Source organism: Falco biarmicus, chromosome 4 (genome assembly GCF_023638135.1).
Source record: "Falco biarmicus isolate bFalBia1 chromosome 4, bFalBia1.pri, whole genome shotgun sequence".
NCBI lineage: Eukaryota > Metazoa > Chordata > Aves > Falconiformes > Falconidae > Falco > Falco biarmicus.
In genome coordinates this window covers 10012853-10032618 of record NC_079291.1, presented here as the reverse complement: position 1 = coordinate 10032618, position 19766 = coordinate 10012853, and the positions used below count along the sequence as shown (strand labels likewise).

The 19766-nt window shown below is 42.2% G+C and overlaps 1 protein-coding gene across 6 annotated transcripts in view; it reads right to left on the bottom strand.

The window, feature by feature from the left end:
* The window catches only part of RBMS3 (RNA binding motif single stranded interacting protein 3), a 722581-nt gene extending 709893 nt beyond the window's left edge, over window positions 1–12688 (bottom strand). For 2 of the 6 annotated variants that reach the window (XM_056334360.1, XM_056334364.1), the window contains exon 1: window positions 11766–12069. In XM_056334360.1, the coding sequence (XP_056190335.1) occupies window positions 11766–11945 (180 nt within the window). In that variant the 5' untranslated portion in view covers window positions 11946–12069. The other 4 variants (XM_056334362.1, XM_056334363.1, XM_056334361.1 and 1 more) reach the window with 4 other exon arrangements.
* Window positions 12689–19766: the final 7078 nt, after the last annotated feature.

The following is a 19766-nucleotide window of genomic DNA, read 5'->3' as shown; positions in this document are numbered from 1 at the left end:
TTCCCGTTCATGCTACAGCACGTCCTTCTCCTAGCTGTGTACATATAAGAATCTTTTAAACTGCTAGAGCATCTGACTACCTCATCTGAACCTACTAATCCATCTTTCTCTGGATTATTTTTAACAATCTGTACCTTTCCACTCCTTCCCGCACAATGTCTACTCATAACAAGTTTTACTCGGTCATAAATCATTTCAAGTAGGTAAAATATAACATGTCTGTAAAAAAGGGGTGAACTTCCTTTGCCAGTAGGAAACAAAATTTGTCCTTAGCCTGCTATGAAGTAAAAAATTAGATCTCAGCTTTAAAAATGTTGTTAGCATATCAGAAGCACTTTTCCAAACTCTGTGTTTTTAAAATATATTTACTTACTAGTGCTTCTGACCCCTGCACATCTGGGCTGATGCTAAAGGACTAAAGCTGCTGTCAGAGAGATATGGTAATGCTCATGTCAAGGGTGTAGTCTCTGTCCTCTGTTCCCAAGTCCACAGCAGCATCGCCAGCACACACTGGCACTGGTTTGGAAAGAGATCAGGAAAGGGGACAATAACAGACTACAAATCCTTCGTCCCCCACTATGGCCAGTATTGCACTGGCATCTGGTATCACCTGGACAAACAAGAGTATCCAAAGAGTATTTTAGCTGTAGTGAATGTGCCTCCAGATACTCAGATCAAGCAGTGGCCTGCCATGCAAGCAGGTCCCATTCGCTCACACTTGCTAACAAGAGATGAAGATGGATAAACTGCCTCATTGTTCTTTTCATTAACTTTGTACTTAAAATTTATCACTAGATCCCATTGCTGCATTTATGCATTTTCTATTGTTTTATTATTCTTGCCTAACTGTCGCACATAAACTTTTCCCCCATAATTCTATGCACCATTATAATACAACAAATCTTGGTTAGAAGCAGAACTTAGTATTTTCTGCCTTCACACTGCATGATACATGTGCTTCTGTCTGTGCACAGAGTAGCTTGGTGGACAGTGCATTTCTGTACTTATCATTTGGTATCTCACCTTTTAAATTATCTGCAGTGATCTCCACACCACCTTTCTGAGGTCCTGACCCTGACTGCTGAAGTCCTGTACTCCTCCTCACAGTCTTCTGGGTAGCCGTGACAGTCTGCCACAACATTAGAAGGGAAATGTACGCTGTACAACAAAGCAAGGGCCACACTGCATGCTGAGACTATTTATACCACGGAACGTGTGTTAACAGGCGTAACTGCTCTGACCTGCATCTTAAAAATGGCAAAAGTTCTACCTATGACTGATTCATCTATAATTTTCCTTTGTGTAGCTAAGATACAAGTCACCTGTATCAGCAAATAAGAGAGTAATGCTTTAGGCACCTGTTCACTGTTGTAACACTTGTGTCTTCCTGCTCCTACTTCTTAATAACAACGTACAGTATACAATACGTAAGCACCTGTTATCTATGGTTATCTAATTTTAATGGCTCTGATCTCTTCCAGTTATTACCATCAGATGTGGACATATGAATAAGTCATCATGATGTGATCATAGGTAACATGCACAGACACTTGTGAAATGCATACTGGCATTGCAGAACGACATCTTTCTATGGGCTTTACTTGTAGCTGCAGACAGCTTATGTGTTAGCTCTGGTTAGGTTAGTTAGGTGGATAGTTCTGAGGTACCGGGAATAAAGCCACAGCCCACAGGATAGTGTGATCTAACAGATACACTGTTCTGAGGATGTAAGTCTAACTCTAAAACAATATCAGTTAGGTATAATTGTGACTGCACTACTTGACCAGTTAGTAAGAAAGATCTTAACAATTGTTCTAAACGGCTATGAGTATGAAACACTGCCCAAAGACAGAAAGTTGGTGAGCCTTACCAACAGGCAGGACATGCACAACAGAGACCAGACAGAGAAGTCAGAGCCTTGTTCCTGCCCTGAGCAACATTTCCTAGCACTGGGTGATTCCAGCTCTCATGACAGTCCTGTGATATGACCATTCTTGTAAAGATTCCCTGAGCCACACTGACCTTGATTACCTCTGACTCTCTAGCCCCTACATGGCTTCTCTTAGAATTGATTAATCATTTATTTATCTTCAGCACAGGATGCATCCTCTTGACAAGTTCAAGAACTGGCATGTTTGGTCCCCATTTTCAGGTCTAACAAGGCTATGCTTTGCCTAAGATCACAGTAACAGGTGACGGGTAAGTTTCCACTGCATTAGCCACGTCCCTACTGCAGGAGGCAGGTAAAGTCAGGTTTAGGATGAATGTCTGACCCTTTGTTACTGCCTTGCTCCTCTTGGTCTATAGAAAACCTAACAGCTTTCCTTCCCATTAAGCTTGCTGGTATCCTTCCTTCTCCCTCTGGAAACATATCCATGGCCTCCTCCAAACTTAAGTGTTCTCCACTTAAACAAAAATTTCCCCAAGTGCACAACAGGCACACTTTAACTGCACACACTTAAGCGACTACAGAACATCTGTGGAAGTCTGTCTTTGAGGTCATGCCAGCAAGCTCACCATTTCCCTGCATCCATCTTAACAGACATCTGATAATGGTGTGTCATTTCCTGTGTCACACTGCATATGCGTGGATGTAGATGATAGTGTGGATGGTGGCGACTCTGCTTCAGGCCGAAGTCAGTTTATCACTTGGAAATTTCAGCGTGTCTCCCTGACACAGTGAAGTTGAAACATGCTTCCAGTTATAAATCAGTTCAAACTGGCACGTACACACACTTCTCATTCTCTAAAAGTGGACTGATCTTCCTGAATCACTTAGTAGATCAGGAAACATTTAGTCTAAGAGCACACTGTCAGAGAGTCATGGGAGAAATAAGACAGGACAAAAAGTGGGGATTGTTTCACTTCTAAGATCTTTGGGGATATCCTTTCTAGCCTGTCATATGTCAAACCCAACTACCCTAAATATTATTGTATCTGTTGGCTTTGGCATGGACTCACTGTTGCCTTTTATTAGATATGAAGCAATAGGTGGGAGAGAGTGAGCCAATTAATTATTAAAAGTGGCTTTCACATACTTTGAAAGTCTGCATGTCCTCGAAGCACACTCAATAAAGCTAACAAGGCTTAACCAGGGCACTGCATAATGTCTGTGAAGCCCAGATAGGCATTTTGTGAACTCTGCAAAATTCTGTTGTGTGCTTCCTTAACTCCACATGGACCCAATACACACTTCATAAAATTCTTTCGTCTCAAAATACGAAACTTACAAACTCCCTTCTTCCAGTCCTACTCAAAAGTTGCTGTTTTCAATTAGCTTTCCACCAAGGACTCCCTCTCTGCTCCCTGTGCCACTCCCTTTCGCTTTTAATTCAGCTTAAGAGAGGAAGTGATTTACATCCTGCCCCCTCATATGTGATGTGTGCGTCCTCTTGACACCATGTGAGGTAAAACACGCTCACCTGCCCACCTGTGAGGACTAGCAGTTATCCTTCCTCTGTTACGGCTGATTCACATTGTAACTACCTCAAGGCAGTAACGTACTCCTTTTGAATTCTCAGCAAAGCACAATGCATACTTATTATGCTATAGCTAATATCAAATTACTACTAAATAAAACATCTAGAACAATTATCTTTGGTAGATACTAGCCCCTTAACTCCCTTTCCACAAAGACTTATCTTGAGTATGTTAGTTTGGATCCAAAAAGGGATTTTCTGCTATGGGCTCTGGGAAATGAGTATAGACTCAGTAATAACTTTAGTGAGACAACCATCATTAGTTAGTAGTGAAGAAGAGATGTCAGTGGTGCTTGAGGCACTTGTTGAAATCAATTAACACAGAATCTATACTAACGGAACAGGCACAGGTTCCACGCCATTTTATTTTCATTCTCCTGTCAATGATAACAATCCATTGCAGATGGTCTAGAACTAAATGGGGAAATACTCATTTTATCTGCTTACAGTATTTTCAGTTGTTGATCACATTATCACTTTGAACAACGTTTGTATAATACCTTTTGGGAAAGAATACACTCTGAAACTATAGGCCAAGGTGTTCAATGGAATGAACTCAGAAGCCTGGGAACAGTAAGTATATTAACCAAGCTTTGCAGCTCAAGTCTGTAATTTTTATTCACCCAACACTTGATTTTCAGTCAAGGAAACTATTTCTATTCTGCTTCTATAACAAGATTGGTCTTCACTTAATAGAATGTATAATGAAAGTAACAGCTGTATTTAAACACATGGCAGAAGCCATTAGGCATGGAAGAATTACTCTTTTTCTAGTAAATCATGGCTGTCTAACAAATTTTATACATGACTGTCCTTGTCCATACTATGAACCAAATTGTGTCTTGTTTTATCCCAGTTAAGATGCACTGGTTACTATAGTTCCTTGAACAATTAATATTCCCCTTATAGCTCAGAATGCAACGTGGAGAAATGAAACAAAACCGAAGTTTTTGTTATAGGCAGAGAATTCCAGATCCACGGAGAAAGGATAAGGAGTGAGGAAGGAAAGAAACTACTGCAGAATACTTAATATCTGTAGGACCTTACAAATCTGTCTTTTTATTTTCTACATGTTAAAACATCACATTAGAACCCACTCTGAGCACTACTGTTAGAAATTATTATCAGTGCTCCTGTTGTCATTTTTCCTATTTACAGCTGCAGTCCCATTTTCTTTACTGTTTGGGTATTTTCTGAGACAGAAACTAATAACTCTACTGAGACTGTGCAACTTTTTTACCCTTACTGGATAATTGCTACTGGCAGCTAGTCAGTACAGAAATCCACCTAGCACAAGCTGCTGGGAAATAATCCCAGTCACCACATGAGCGGCACGGCTACAGCCAGGCAGCGAGCAACCAAATATGGAACCAAACAGAAACAGAACCACTTCACACATCAGTAACTATACTTCCCTCTTAGCTTCGAGCAATTAAGTAAACCTTAAGTATATTGAGAATTACTGTGCTGTAAGGATGCAGTACAATACAGTAAGCTTTGACCACAGATAGAGATGGTCTAAAAATACTGCGAGCATTTAGCAAAACACTGAGAATAGCTTGCAAAAACATAGGCATTGTTCTTTTCTAGCTTCATTGATTATCCATTGTTTGTAGTCTCGGATTAGTTACAAGTTGGCACTCAATGCTTGGACAGGAATTCCAGTGAATACTGGGCTTTGGAGAACAAGCTCTACCTAAGCAGGAAGGATATGCCGTGCATTGGCCAAGCTCTGGGCTGTGATGCGCAGTCCTGAATAGGGCTGCTTTCCAGCCTCAGCACACAGGCACGAACACATACCACTACACCTGAGTCAAGGCAATGTCCCAACTGCTCAAGAAGAGATAACACAGCCCTTTTCAGTGCTGCGAATTCCTCCAAGCAGGAATCCTTGCAACCCTACTGCAACTCAAGATGAATTTGCCTTTAGCCAGAGAGCCAGTTCTGTGTCTTCTGCATATGAAATTTGTGGTTATGTTTCCAATGACTCAAGAGTGCTGTTTAGCTCCCACCCATGATGCTCATTGTTTATGTCCCTGGATCAACTGCATATGCACTTAATTTCAATTTGTAATGACTCTAAGTAGTACTTACTTTTCACAAAATCTCTGCATTACAATGAATATTCGTATGTTTACTGCAGGAACCAATCAAACTGTGATCAGCTTTTCAAGCTTCATCCACTTATCGATCAGTTGGTTGAAAAATTTAAACAGCTGTTCTCTCTCTGCCAAAACATTTCTGATGCAATTTATTTAAGAGAACTATTTTAAACAGCATACTCTTTTTTTAGAAGTCTCAGTATTGGGTAAGATTTTAAAGAACCATTCACATGCACTATCATGTATGTTGTTCTAGTAAAGACACAGACAAAGTGCAGAAGTCAATTCCTCCCTCTCCAACTTCATGCTTTTACTCTCACATAAAACCAGTGCTGGACCTCATTCTCTACATTCCAGATTCTCAATATGCCACCTGCAAATAAATACATTTTAAATGTGTATTTACTCTACTTAAGATTCTTTCCCATATCATAAAAGGAATTCTCAGAATACGAGATAAAAGGTAATTTTGGAGCTATGAAAATTGTGAGGCCTGATTACTAATACCTCTTCTCCTTATGGATTCTCTGATTTCTAATAATATGAGTTTATTAGTCTTGCCTTCAGTTGAGGTACTAACAGTTTCTCTCTGTTCTTCTCCTCTGCTTATTTTTGTAACAAAGGCACAATCCTAGGTTCATCTAAGGATTCTCTCACTGGAAGGCAAGAGAAGTATGTGAGGCAGAGTACATCAAATGCATGGAAATGCAGAAGTAGGCTTGCCTGCAAAGCAAGGCTTTCAGTTCACAGTGAATGTCCTCTTTTTGATTTTTCTTAATCTGAATTTGTTATTTATACTCCTCAAAGCAGATGGCCCCTGGGCCTTGTTCACCAAAACAGGTTAATGGCATGGTTAATAGCTTTGCTGCCCACAGCAGCAATACAAAGGACCAAAACCTCCCTTCCAGAGGCACCTGCCAGGCGCTGTGGCTCTGGCTACCCCTTCCAGGCAGACGTGCCTGGGACGCCGCCCCCCCCCCCCACGCCAGCATGAATTAGAGCCTGCCCTGGAGCGGTGACCTGGGAATCTGCAGGACAAATATCCGAATATGAGCAATTGACCACATCCTCGGTCTATGGCTTTGGAACAGACTCAGCACCCAGACAGCCACCAGGCTCTGGGAACTCTGGAAGAACTGGGAGCTAGCACAGAATGGGAGCTAGCACAGAATTAGGTTTTTTCCAGACCATTTCATCAGGAAGGCACTGAACTATGCAGACCAATATCAGTATCACAATGTCCCACAGCACAGTAAGGAGCAGCTTAAGAACAAAGAATAGGTGCTTAAAAGTGGACTGGAGAAAGAGTTGATGTTGCTGGGCTGAGGAATGATTTCTGAAACACACTTAGCAATGAGTTAGAGAAAGACCCATTATTCTCCATCTCTGCCCATGCTTTAAAAGATACATTGGAGTTTCTGTCTGACATCAAACTCTCAAAATAGCAGCAGCTGCAAGTAAAATTTTCTACCATCTCTGGGTGGCTAAGAAATTGTCCATCCAGGCAGACAACGGCCTGACCTTGATTATCCGTGCCTGCATTACACCTTGGCAGGACCATTACACCTGGCGCAAAGCCTTCAGTACATGGAAACTCCAGCTAATACAAGGTGTCACATTTTATGCAATTATCAGGAGAAGCTGCTACCATCAGCAACTGGTAGTGTTGCCTATCTCTGCTTTCTTTGTCCCACACACCCTAGACTGGTACCTCACATCCATTACTGATTTCAGTTTCAGCTTTTGGTTCTTAACTTCAGGTTGCTCAATGTGCTGGGTCCAGGTTATCTGAAAAACCACTAAGTCTCCAGGGAAAGGGCAGTTGGTTGACAACTACTCTCCCATGTACAATGGAACTGCCTAAGGTAAGACAAGCACATCTGACCTGAGACTGGAGTGGTCCCCCACAAAAAAGAAACCTCCCACAATCTGTTTCAAGCATAAACTGAATTTCTTAGGCCTTCTCCTCTCTAAATGTAAACACACAGTAGCACATGGCTTTTAAAACCAAACAAAACTAAATACGTAAGAGAAATTATTAAAAAAGAATTGCTCCTGAAGCATCTTCCACTCTTCCTGACCTACCACTTGTAGAGGATGAGTAAACAACCACCATATTGTTAATAGCAGTAGTCCTGTAAATAAACTAGCAGAAGGCTTTCAGAGACTGACGATTAGATCAGATCACGTGTACAGCAGAACAGAATTCCCAAGTTAATACCAAGTGCCTTTCCCCAAAGCACTCAGTACTTCCCCTCTAGAAGCTCACACCTGGGTACCACTAACACAGCTTTATCACTGGCAAGCATTCTGGGAAATAACATACAAATAAGCCCACAAAACACTTCAGAACTCTTCTATCAAACACAGGCAAATTGTTTTTGAACCAGAATACAATGTACGCTGCCCAGATAGGCTTGCTTTTGCTGTAACCTTGGTGTGCTCATTTCCATGTAAATACACAGAAAGTTCTTCACCTTGGAGCTATTTCACAGGGGGAATTTTATCTGGAATGTAGGTATAAAGTAAAAGCTCTCAGTGTGCTTGTAAATCATTTGTGCTAAATGATTTGTGCAAACCTCAGACACGGAGATGTTTTCCTCAGTGGAAAACAAAATAAAATGCTCTTATTTGGGTATGCAATGTTATCTTACCAAATCCTTACCTAGGACCAACTTTTGGAGGACCTGGGGGCTACACAAGTACTTCACAAAATGGAAACACTGTAACACACTGGCTGTAGCTAAGGGCTTGAAAGTCCTAACTCAGGCTGCCACCCCTGGGAAAATTCTGGTCATAATGTCAGCTGTCACCTATAGCCACCAATCTGCAAAGAAACTGCATAGCTGCCTTCAACTCTCAAAGCACTCCCCACACCGATACCTGCAGAGACGCCATCACTCCAATATGAGCTGGAAAGAATCCCTGGTAAAATTTATGAGCCTGCTTCCCTTTGCACCAAGTCACGGAGAGGCAAGATGGTGGGACAACACACCCACACAACCCGTCACAGGCATCAGCTGCACCTCCAGCTGGGAATACACAGCCAGGATTGCATGTTGTTCTCTCCTCCAGTCACCCACTTTGCCATACTGAAGAATGTCAACATGTTGCTGTATATAGGGTTAGACCTACGTGCTTTTAACTAAAGCAACAGAAAACATTGTAGGAGTGTTGAAAAACATTTTCTGATCTGTTTTGCTTTAAAAGAAAAAATAGCATCCTTACAGAGTCAATAGTCTTCCAAATCTCACACTCTACTATCTCTGCTTAATTTTCTCCCACCTAAATGGCAACTATGCTTTAAAGCACCAAGTACTGTACACTTAATAAAGCCAATCTTCATAATTTCTCTTCCCATACATTGGTCACAGATGGTTTCAACACAAAAAGATATATGGTAGGTAACCTAGGCCCTCCTCCAACAAACCACTTAAACATACATTTCAGCATGTTGGCATCCCAGCTGAAGACAGTGGGATGTATTTCAATTTATGCACGTTTCACAATTTTATTGAAGTTCAACGACAAATAAAAAATGAACACACAGCAGAAAAATAAACTCCAATATGCATATAATTGATGCTATAGTAGTACCTTCTACCGGAATTCCACAGATTTAGGAAAATACTTTCTTTGGTTAATTCAGCATTGTTCCTTTTGGAGGCAGTGACAAAAAATAGCTTTATCAAAGCATAGATTTGACCCAGTCCATTTATATGGAAGCAAAACTCTTTTTACCTCCAGTGGAAACGGAGCTCAATGATAAAATATAAGGCTTTTTATAATTGAAGCATGATCCCAAAAAGCAAGTCCTGACAGTGGAATCATGAGATGTTGTGAAATCTTAATATTTAGTTATTCATACATATACACTTGCCAGGAAATCAGGTTCTAATGCCCTTTACAATTTCCACATAGTGCTTATACTTCTAGGATGTATCAGTATGCCTCTGACATTTGTTTAAGGGTCACATAAAGAATGGTACTGTTATTTAAACCATTTAGAAAGTTCTTAGATGGTGTTTCCAGCAAAACTTGTGTTTTGTTTTGTGGTCGGAACATTTTTTTCACAATAGCATTGGATTTTACTATTGCTTTAATGGGTTTTCCCCTTCGCATCACATTTCTGGTGCCACTATTTTACCAGATACCTGAAATACCTCTGCACCAGTAAGAAGTACTGCTTGTATCCAGAAAAGATACATACATTTAGGGAGGTTTGAAATATCACAGCACTTCCCAAAAATACGAGCTAGTCATTGCATCCACCTTGGCGATGCCAAGCCTGGAAAAGCAGAGAGCGGATAAAAAAAAAAAAAAAGGAAAATATCACAGTACTTTAGCAAGGCTACAACTAGTACCAAAAAAAGGGTAGTACATTTGTTTCTATGTCCAGAAAACACTGGCAAATACAGAACAGAACAGTGCAATACTGAGTTATCTAAACATGTTAATTAGCCACGCCAGAGAGAATCAGGCCTTCTCTAGCATTCGTTCACCTTCAGTCATACCGTTTGCTTTCCTCATGTCCACGATTGGGAAAACATCAGACTGACTGTGTGGCACGTCAGAAAGTAACTACTGAGCATGGTTTTCTGCTGATGGCAGGGGTTTTAAATGCTCAAGGCACTGGCACAACCATCTCACGTAAATGGCAACCTTGGAGTCTATATTTTAATTACTTTGAAATAAAAGCATTTTAAGTTCCAGTATGTAACACAATGCAAGGAAAGGGATCCCAGAAACAATCACACACACACAAATCATTTAGCTACATACAGTAATATGCAGTCACGACAGAATGAAATATTCATAAACTCAAGGGAGAAGAAATTCTGTGTTCATCTATCACAATATGTACACCAACAGTTACCATTTTACAAAAGCCCTTCTATCCACCTTAATAAACTGTACAGGCCCTGTTCAAATGATCAGTTGTTGATACTCCCTTTTAATTAAAACGATAGGACAGATTTTACCAAACAGTAACAAATCTAAAAGTGTAGGAGGTAAATGCTACAAACTCGGGGTCTCCAGTTAAAGAGGCCTTTTTTTTCAAAATACCTTGTCTTTCTCAGATAATTGCATCTCTTGTCATGCAAATACGTGGTGTGACATAGTTGTTGCATTAATTTATTGCATTGCTGGTTTACATTCCTACATTGTGTTACCGTTCTCTTACGCATTTGTAACCAAACCAAACTATAGTAAAACTAGTTGAAGAAATGGGGCTCAAATCCAGTACATGGCAACATTTCTTCATTTACGGCAAGATTACAATCTGTTTTAGGGCATCTGTCCATTCAGAAAATTACTCGGATTTCCGTAACATATAAACGGATGTGTTTCACATTCTAGCACACGCGGATCACTCCTTGCAACAATCACCGTATTACAGTGAAACTTACACATTTATCGGTCTCTGCCTATTGCAGACCTACAGACACGACAGAATTCATCAGCTTCAGCTCAGTAAACCCACGCCGAGAAAAATGAATGGAAATGAAGACAGTGCCCACAGACAAAAGCACTGATCAATGCACTTCGCTGACATTATCTTAATGGCAACCTTTTTCCATCCCATCCTCCCTACTTTCCGATTCTTCCAGCAGCAGACATATCCGCACTAAAGGATGCGATCTGACCCATTTCTCGTCGAACTCCGTCACCCACAGGTTTTCACTCGGCAGCGAGCCGCCGTCCCCCGCTCCACAATGACACAGCAGGGCCGGAGGGACAGGGCGCCCGGGCTCCTTCCCCCAGGTGACTCGCCCCTCGCCGCCGGGTGAAAACCGAGGCGCGGCGCGGCGAGCGGCGGCCCTGCCGGCGCTGCCCCCTCGAAGTGCGGTAAACTTTCGCGGCGGCACCTGGGCCACCGCCCGCGGCGCCGCTCCCAGGGCGGGCGGAACAATGCCCGGCGCCCCGGGCCCCGCGGCGGCGGCCCCGCGCTCCCCGCCCCGCCGCCCCCGTGTCCTCAGACAACCTCCGCCGCCGGCCCCCCGCCTCCCGCCGCCGCGCTGACAAAGGGCGGCGCGGAGCTGCCCGCGGCCGGGCGGCAGCAGAAGCGGCAGCGGGAGCGGGCCCGCCCGCCCCGCCGAGCGCGGCCCCGGGCAGGCGGCTCCGGGCAGGCGGCCCCTCCGGCGGGCGCGGTGCCGGGCGGCCGGCGGCGGAGCGGACCTACCTTTTTGTCCTCTTTCTCGCCGCCGTGCCTCCGCTCCGGGTGGCCGCTGTCGGCGGCGGGGGCCGGCTCCGCGGGCTGCCCATCGCGGTGGTGCGGGCGCTGGTGCGGGCAGCCGCCAGACCCCGCCGCCGGGGGGATGGGCTCCGGGCACGGAGAAACTCCCTTAACATCCATCTCCATCTTCCAGTTCACTGTATTGCGAGACAAAAGCAGGCAAACACTTTCCACCACCCCGCGTCTTTCTTGTGCTTTCCTTTCTCCCGCTTTTCTTTTTTTGCTTCTTTCTTTCCTTTTTTTTTTTTTTTCCCTTCCTTCCTTCCTTCCCCCCCCCCCCCCCCTCAGGAGGCCGTGACACGCATGGCTCTGGCCGCCGCTGCCGCACCGATCCGGCGGCTGCAATTCTCCCCTAGATCCTCCAGACTTTTGTATCCAGCGTGTGTGTGTGTGTGTGTGTGTAAGAGTGAGTGTGTGCGTGTCCGTGAGTGTGCGCGCGTGTCCTTGGTACGACGGCCTTCAATCGCCCCGAAACAGCAAACGCTAACTAAGCAGATCTCTCGCCACGAAGATCAACTCCCGGCCCCAGCCTAATTGTGGTGGTTATTTACTTTACCCTATCTATGTCCCAGGCCCGGACAAGCCCTTCTGGCTGCAGCCCTTTGAACAAAGTTAACTGGAGGGAGCCGAGCCCGCGGAGGGGGTGGGGGCGAGGGGAAACTACCGGGGTTTAACACGGGGGAACTGACAATAGCCCGGTAATGTCAAGTAAAAGTTAAACCTCCCCCTTCCTCCCCTCCCCCTCCCCTCTCCACATCCCAGGCAAGCGCAATACAGCAAAGCAAAGCAAGGATTTCAGACCTGTGCAAGGTGCTGGTGGAGAGAAGAGACGAGCATTTACCCGATTGTTGCTTTTATTTTATTTTCCCTTCGACTCCCCCCCCCGCCCCCCCCCCCCCCCCAGCACCACCCGCTATTGCAAATGTGGGCTCCTTGATGTTAATCTCCTCTCCGCGGTCTGAGTGTATGTGTGTGACTGGAGCTCCCTCTCTCTCAGGCTGCCAGCGCCACGCAGCACTGCACAAGGAGAACTGGAGTAAGGAGGAAAACAAGAGCAAATCCAGGCTGGAAATCTAAATCAGTACCAGCCACCGGCTCTCCGATTTTATCAACACAAAGAGAAGAAGAGAAAGGAAGAAAAATCGCGTGTAAACTGCTGAATCAGTCGTGACTGCAGCGTGCACACGATTATTTTAGTCCTTGTGTTAGCTTCCTTCTCAGACTGGAGTTAGACATGGTAGGGGAAAATGCAAGCTCATTAAGAGTGTTTTAGACCAAACCAAGGATTTCCTTAGTGGTGCCAGAGCCAAGCCAACTCCTCAGCTATTCCCCTCTTCATTTTGAAGAGATGAATGGTGAGTGTAGACCTGATTGTTCTTAAATCAGGACACCATCAGGTGACCAGTCTGCACTTCTAAATATAACACCACCACAGTGTCCTGAGGAGCAGCTGCTTTGAAACTTACCAGGAAACATCTACCGAGAGCCTGCGGTGTCAAGATACACCACCTGATCTATACCTGATCTGTCTGCTCCACGTACTGCCCTCCCTGACAGCAGCTACCCGCTCCGCAGAGATGCCGCGCCACATCCTCAGGAGCTGGTCTGTTTTAAACCAGGAGAGAACCTGTCCCAGGGTATTTCAGGAAGCGGGTGACTATCAGGTGTTAGATGATGCCCTTTCATTCCTCGCCTTGGGTTCTGTTATTCCCCAACAGGATTGTTACTGTGGGAACCTGAACAGATCTTATTGCAACAATATATTTGGACAAAGGGCAAGGACTAATCTCACAATAGGGAAAAAAGTCTTTGTCACACACCAAAGCTGTATTTTTACAATACACATCTCTAACGATCCTTTAGTGGTATTCTCAGTGTATGTCAAGTATTTGTGGGCCCTGCTGTCTTCTCAAATTGGTGTGAATAAGGAGCATTTCTATTTAAACTATCAGCATCAGTCTTTAAAACTGAGGTAGATAATAAGACAATCAAGTCCTGAATATTAAAGTCTATAACCAAATAATTTTGGCTACTTACAATCATTTATTAATAATCATTTAAATATAGTCTACATTTAGTGGTGGCAGGATTTAACATTCTGGATATTCATATAGTTTTAGCCTCATTAGCAAAAAGCAGTACTAACTGCAGACAAGCATTTTTGGGGGGGATCTGTTTGCACAGCCACGATGGCTGCAGAACATGTACAAAAGTGGACTTCCCTGCAAAATTGCCCAGAGTAAAGCAATGAGCCCACATAGATGGCAAGTCCCCACCACCCCCCTTCAGTCCACCTGCACAGTGAACCTCCCTCCACACACAACAAAGCACACAAGGAACAAAATTCTGTGCTCAAGAGCTTTTCCAGTTTGGGTTGAAGTACTTCCAGTACCACAGGTTGGAAAATGGCAAGATAAAAGTGAAGAAAAGTTCATTCAAGTGCTGCAGCGCACACTTACAAAATTACCGATAAATGACATAGAAACCTTCCCACATCAGGTAATACTAAAAAATCCTGTTAGAAAATAACAGATCCCAATCTACCATCTCCAGATCTGTAAAGTAAAATTAAAAGCAAAACCAAACCATCTAAAAATAGAGAAAAGCTAACCCAAATACAAACGTTTTACCATGTGCACTGAAGCTAACTGGAGCTGGACATTGGCAGAGAACCAAGGAAAACTAATTCCAGAGGTGGGGGGCCTTGACTCAGAAAGCTCTGCTTCTAATGCTAGAGAGTTTAACCCCCAAAACCAACAGAAGCTTCTTATATGGTTTGAGTGAACATGATCACACATGAGAAGGGCAGGCCCTAGACTATATGAAAGTCAGTACAAAGATTTGTGTTTGTCTGCTGAATTTCAAATTTGCCTTTCTTTTCTCTTCTTTTCCTCATCTTTCCTTTTTGTGCCGCAAAAGATTTACAATACTATTGCAAAAATAAAATTATTACAAATAATTCATAATAACAGCATGCTCCAAATTGTTCTCTGCTCAAACCATGTTTCTGCCTGACTGCTGCTATTGCATAGATTTCAAGAGAATCCTAAGTAGAACATGTTTTGTCAGGCTAAGGTAAAGGTCTAAACAATCATCACAAATTTCTCTGAGAGAACTAAATGGTCTTTAGGCCAAATATTTTGAGATACAAACAGTAATGACAAATCTAGAAGCACTAACAAATTGGACAGGAAAATGAAATCTGAACCAGCAGGCTGAGGAAATAAGAAATACGACTACCTTCCAGTCTCATAAGTGGTCCTTCTCGCAAGTATCAGGTTCCTCAGGTCCAGGTAGAAGCATGTGAGATTTTGCCCTGAATTATTTTTGGGAAGCACTGAGAGAAGATGGGACTGCAGACTGTAATAATGCAGCAAGCCACAGAGCTGAACAGTTGATTGGTATCGTGTCATGAAAAGTGTTTGGTACCTTCAACTAAGTAAGCTGGTACATATGTCAAACTCAAAACGTTAAGTCCACAGAAAAGTGTTTGGAGCTGAGGTGGAAGAATGGTGAGCCAGAACCCTGTATCACATGGCAACTGTCTTGGAAGACTATTGCACTGAGAAGCAGAAACCAGGGAGTCTTACTGGAGGGCAAGTTAACCCACACCAGGAAGGCTGTGTTTGTAAGAGAACAACATTGCATTGAATGCCTTCCAGATGTGCCAACAAATTGAGAAAAATTAGCACAGATCCTTCACCCGTGTTCACTGTGGTAAAACAGCATATAATTTAGCTTCTATACAGAAAAATAAAGTATTGAATATGGATTGTCTATTACTATACACAACATGCATTAAGAATTTCTAAGCCCAAAACTATCATTCATTTTTCAAGAGAAATGGCATTAAAATATTGCTACTGAAATCAATACTGCAACTCATTAACACACACTCCATGCTCCTGCGTATTTTGCAGTTGTGGGTTGTGCTGTAAACCAGGTGTAGGTGACTAAATAGATTCCAGAGACAATGATGTTCTAAAATGCAAAAAGAAAACCTTTCAAGACCAACTCTATTCTTCATGTCTCAAAAATTAAAATTAGGGAGTGATGACACTATGAATTTAATCACAGGCCAAGTATTGGAACAATTTGATGGAAAGGGTCAAAGATTGCTGCTTCTAGAATAGTGTCATTTTTGCATTCTTGTTCTTGCTTACGATCAGATGACAGTACAACATACTGTGCAAGCTACAACTACACTGTAGTCCTAATTAATAAGGCTACAAATGGCGGGAAGACATAAGCAAATTAAATGATTTGCCTGAGATCATAAAGTAGTTCAGTGGCAGTTTAAACAGAACATTTATGCCCTTTCCATGGGCTCTTCTTTTGGCCGTTTATTTCATTTAGCAATTTGTCACTTTTTCTTATGAATAGTTAAGATAACTGCTCAGAAACTAACTATATCACTTACTGATATTTACTTCCATAACAATTCTTGTTCAAAGATATTTTCAGTTCTTTCTTGAGCGCATTTATGTTTATGTTAATGCGGATAAACTGAGGATGTGGCATGTCAAATGTACAAAAATGGCTATTACAAGTTAGTAGGATATATGCAATCTTAATAAAAACATAGCATAGCTATCATTGTATGAAAGGCGAAGCATTTGGCTTTCTGCTGCCTCACATATCTACTTGTTTAGGATTCACCTACCCATGTATTCAACATTTGAATAATTTTGACCTTTTACAAACCTTAGACAATTCAAAGGTTTCCTGTTGTCAACGCAAGCTCCATGGGGCCTCACTCAACACTGTCTCTGTCAGCTTGCATTCTAGGCTTGAGAGTTGCAAACAGAGTTGCTTTCTCCTGAAGATTCTGACCTTATCAATAATTCCCTCGATACTATACATTTCAAAGTGGCTAACACTGATGTTCATTGAGTCATTTTCCCACCCATCGATCTCTGCTTCTGTTCTCTAAGGTGCCTTACTGCAAGCATGCAAACATTCAGTAACCTGAGGGCTCCTGTAACTTTCAAGATGCATCTATACAGGTATTTTCTGTCTCCGAAAGTCTATAATTGTATATGCTTAATAAATGCCATCCTGAAAGAATTACGTTGTGTGGGGATATCAAGACACATTGTGGATATTCTTACAGAGTAAAAGCTGAATATACTATTTGAATCCCACCATTCTCTGCACAGTGTACAACATGAAAATGGACATGTTACTAGCTGCATTTTCAAAAGCACCTTGTCTTCTAGTTTTCCACACACAATTTTGATAATATTGGTTCTCCCATGCATTCTAACATTTTTGCTTACAAGTACAGAAACCACAAAGAACTCAAGCCTTGAGTGGTATTTTAAAGATTTTGAAGACTTTTCTCCATTTCTGGTTTGGAACAAGAAGTCCTCTAAATCTTGTGAGGTCTCTCGAGCTCCTACAGCTCCTTTTCTAGAAAGCCATTAAAACAAAACTGATAGGCTTAATGACCTTTAAACATGAAGAGAGCTCCTTGTAGTTTATATTCTACATAACTCACAAACAAAACTATTCTGGCCATAGCCAGAGCTTCATCCTTCCTTGCCCAAGATACTGTGAAGACAGCAATAGCCATGCAGACCCTGCACACACTTTCCAAAGCAGTATCATGATTTGAGTATGTATGTATTTCAAGCATTGGAGCAGGCTGACCAGGGACATGGTGGCATCACCATCCCTGGAAGTGTTTAAAAAGCATGTAGATGTGGTGCTTAGGGACATGTTTTAGTGGTGAACTCGACAGTCCTGGGTTTAACGGTTGGACCTGATGATCTTAAAGCTCATGTCCAACCTAAATGTTTCTATGATTCTAAGCATCTGTTCTACTATGGAAGGCTTTATTCTCCTCAAAATTGCTGTGCGAGGTAGAAAAAGCAGCAGATACTTCTGCCAACTTTTCCAAGAGTTACTTGGCTCATAGTTAGTCAAGACATCACTGGGTGGGACAGAAGGCCTAACCTAGCAGACTCAAAGAAAGGACATGCAGCTCTGAGGCAAATGGGCGGGAAGCACAGCCACATAGACTTTAGTTTCACACAGTCTGAAAACATCTGTATTTCACTGGGTGATGCTGCAGTCTCCTCAGTTCCTGTGGTAAGCCTGGATCTGTGCCAAATGGAAAAAATTGACCTAGTTTTCAGGTTTTTTGGAAAGAAAATCTCCGCTGAGAAAATAGGGGGGAAAGTAATTTGTCATAATCATCATTTGTTCGAAACAAATAAACACAAGGGAGATGCAGTAAAACAAGGGGAAAAGAACTGGTCTATATTATTTCTTAATGGATGCCAAATTTTCATTGCCAGAGATTAAACCTTCAGGAGCAGACAAAGGCAGGAGAATGCTCTACAATGGACACAACATCTCCAGTGGCAGCCAAGGGTCAGTGTGCAAGGACTGGTCCACTGAAGTTCAGAGTCCCACTAACAGGGAGAGACAGAGGCGACAAGAACAGGCATGGGTTTAGCCCTCAGGCATTTCTGCTTCACCAGCTGACCCCAAGCCCACACACAGCGCACAGCTCTGCTCTGTAAAGTGCAGAGATTTGTGTAGGAACTAGGGCAGGTCTTAGGAGCACTAACTCCTGTCCAATTCTCCATACTATGGAGTGTTCGTAACGTGTCTTTATTTGTGATATGCCTAGTGGGATCCTAGAGAAACATCCTCAGAACTGGAATATGCCATAGGAGAATGGCCAGAACAGATAGGTGTTTAGTTCCATTGATCTGCATTGATCTGTTTCTTCCTTGCCTTTTTTTTTTTTTTCCCCTCCTGGTCTCACTGGTTCTGTCCCTTTTAGTACAGAGCAGCATAAAGGTTTAATGTGCTATTAGCCGCTTCTTTTGTTGTAGCAGACTGCATATATACATACGCAAATAACAGTTTTTAGTTGAGGTGATAGGTTTTGTTTAAAACTGTCAAAACTGAAGTCTGGAGATCTTTCTTGATGGTGAAAATAGATGAGTTATCCATTTGGTAGTATCTCTGTAAACAATATGCACAAACACACTTTCTTAAAACATTTCTACTTTTAATTTTTAAATTAATGCATACTGCTCAATTTGTCTACTTCTTTCAACTTCTACTAACTCTCTGGCACTTCTGAGATATGCCCCATTCTCTCCTTGTTCCCTCTGCAGATTGGAAATGCATTTAAATTCACCAAATTTCTTGAAGTACAAAAAACCAACTTGTTAAGCATAAATTAAAGAAACAAAGTATGTTTCAGCATAAATAACACGAAACAAAATTCATGCCATCTTCTTAAAACTAAAAACAGATAACAAGTATGTACAATATCAACTCTTCTATTCAGCTGCTGGGCCTTCAGTTTAGAGTTTTACAGTTTTGTCCACTATATTCAGAACTTAACCTGCAACTGGCTGAATTCAGTGAGTCAAAGAGTATGTATTTAAACAGTATAGTCTTCACCACTTTAATTAATCTTTATGAAATACTTTGCTGTCTTTGCAAAGGATAAACCTGTTTTGAGGTCACTGCTACAACTACAAGGTAGAATGAAAGATTGGGCTTTGAAGGAGAAAAACAACTGAGCTTTCCTTTTCCAAAGTAATTTTAAATTCCATAAACAATTTCAATATATGCCTACTTTGGAGCTAGCAATGTCTCCTTAATTGTAAAGGCTAAATTTTCACTATTCCTGCTTTTGCAGGATACTACATGAAGAAAAAACCTAGTAACAATTGAAAAGAAATATTTGCGGAGTGGGATATCATATATTTTCAAAAGCAACATAACAAATTTTTTGTTTAATTTTTTTACCCACAATTGTAGAGTTTAAAACAGACATTTGAACAACTGATATGAAGCAAATTAATGAGGAGATATGAGAAGACTCTAAGATGCAAAAACCTAGGAAACTGATGAAAGTGAAAAGCCCTGCAAACAGTTTTCTGACTTTGAATGGCAAACTCAAGAGAGATGAAAGAT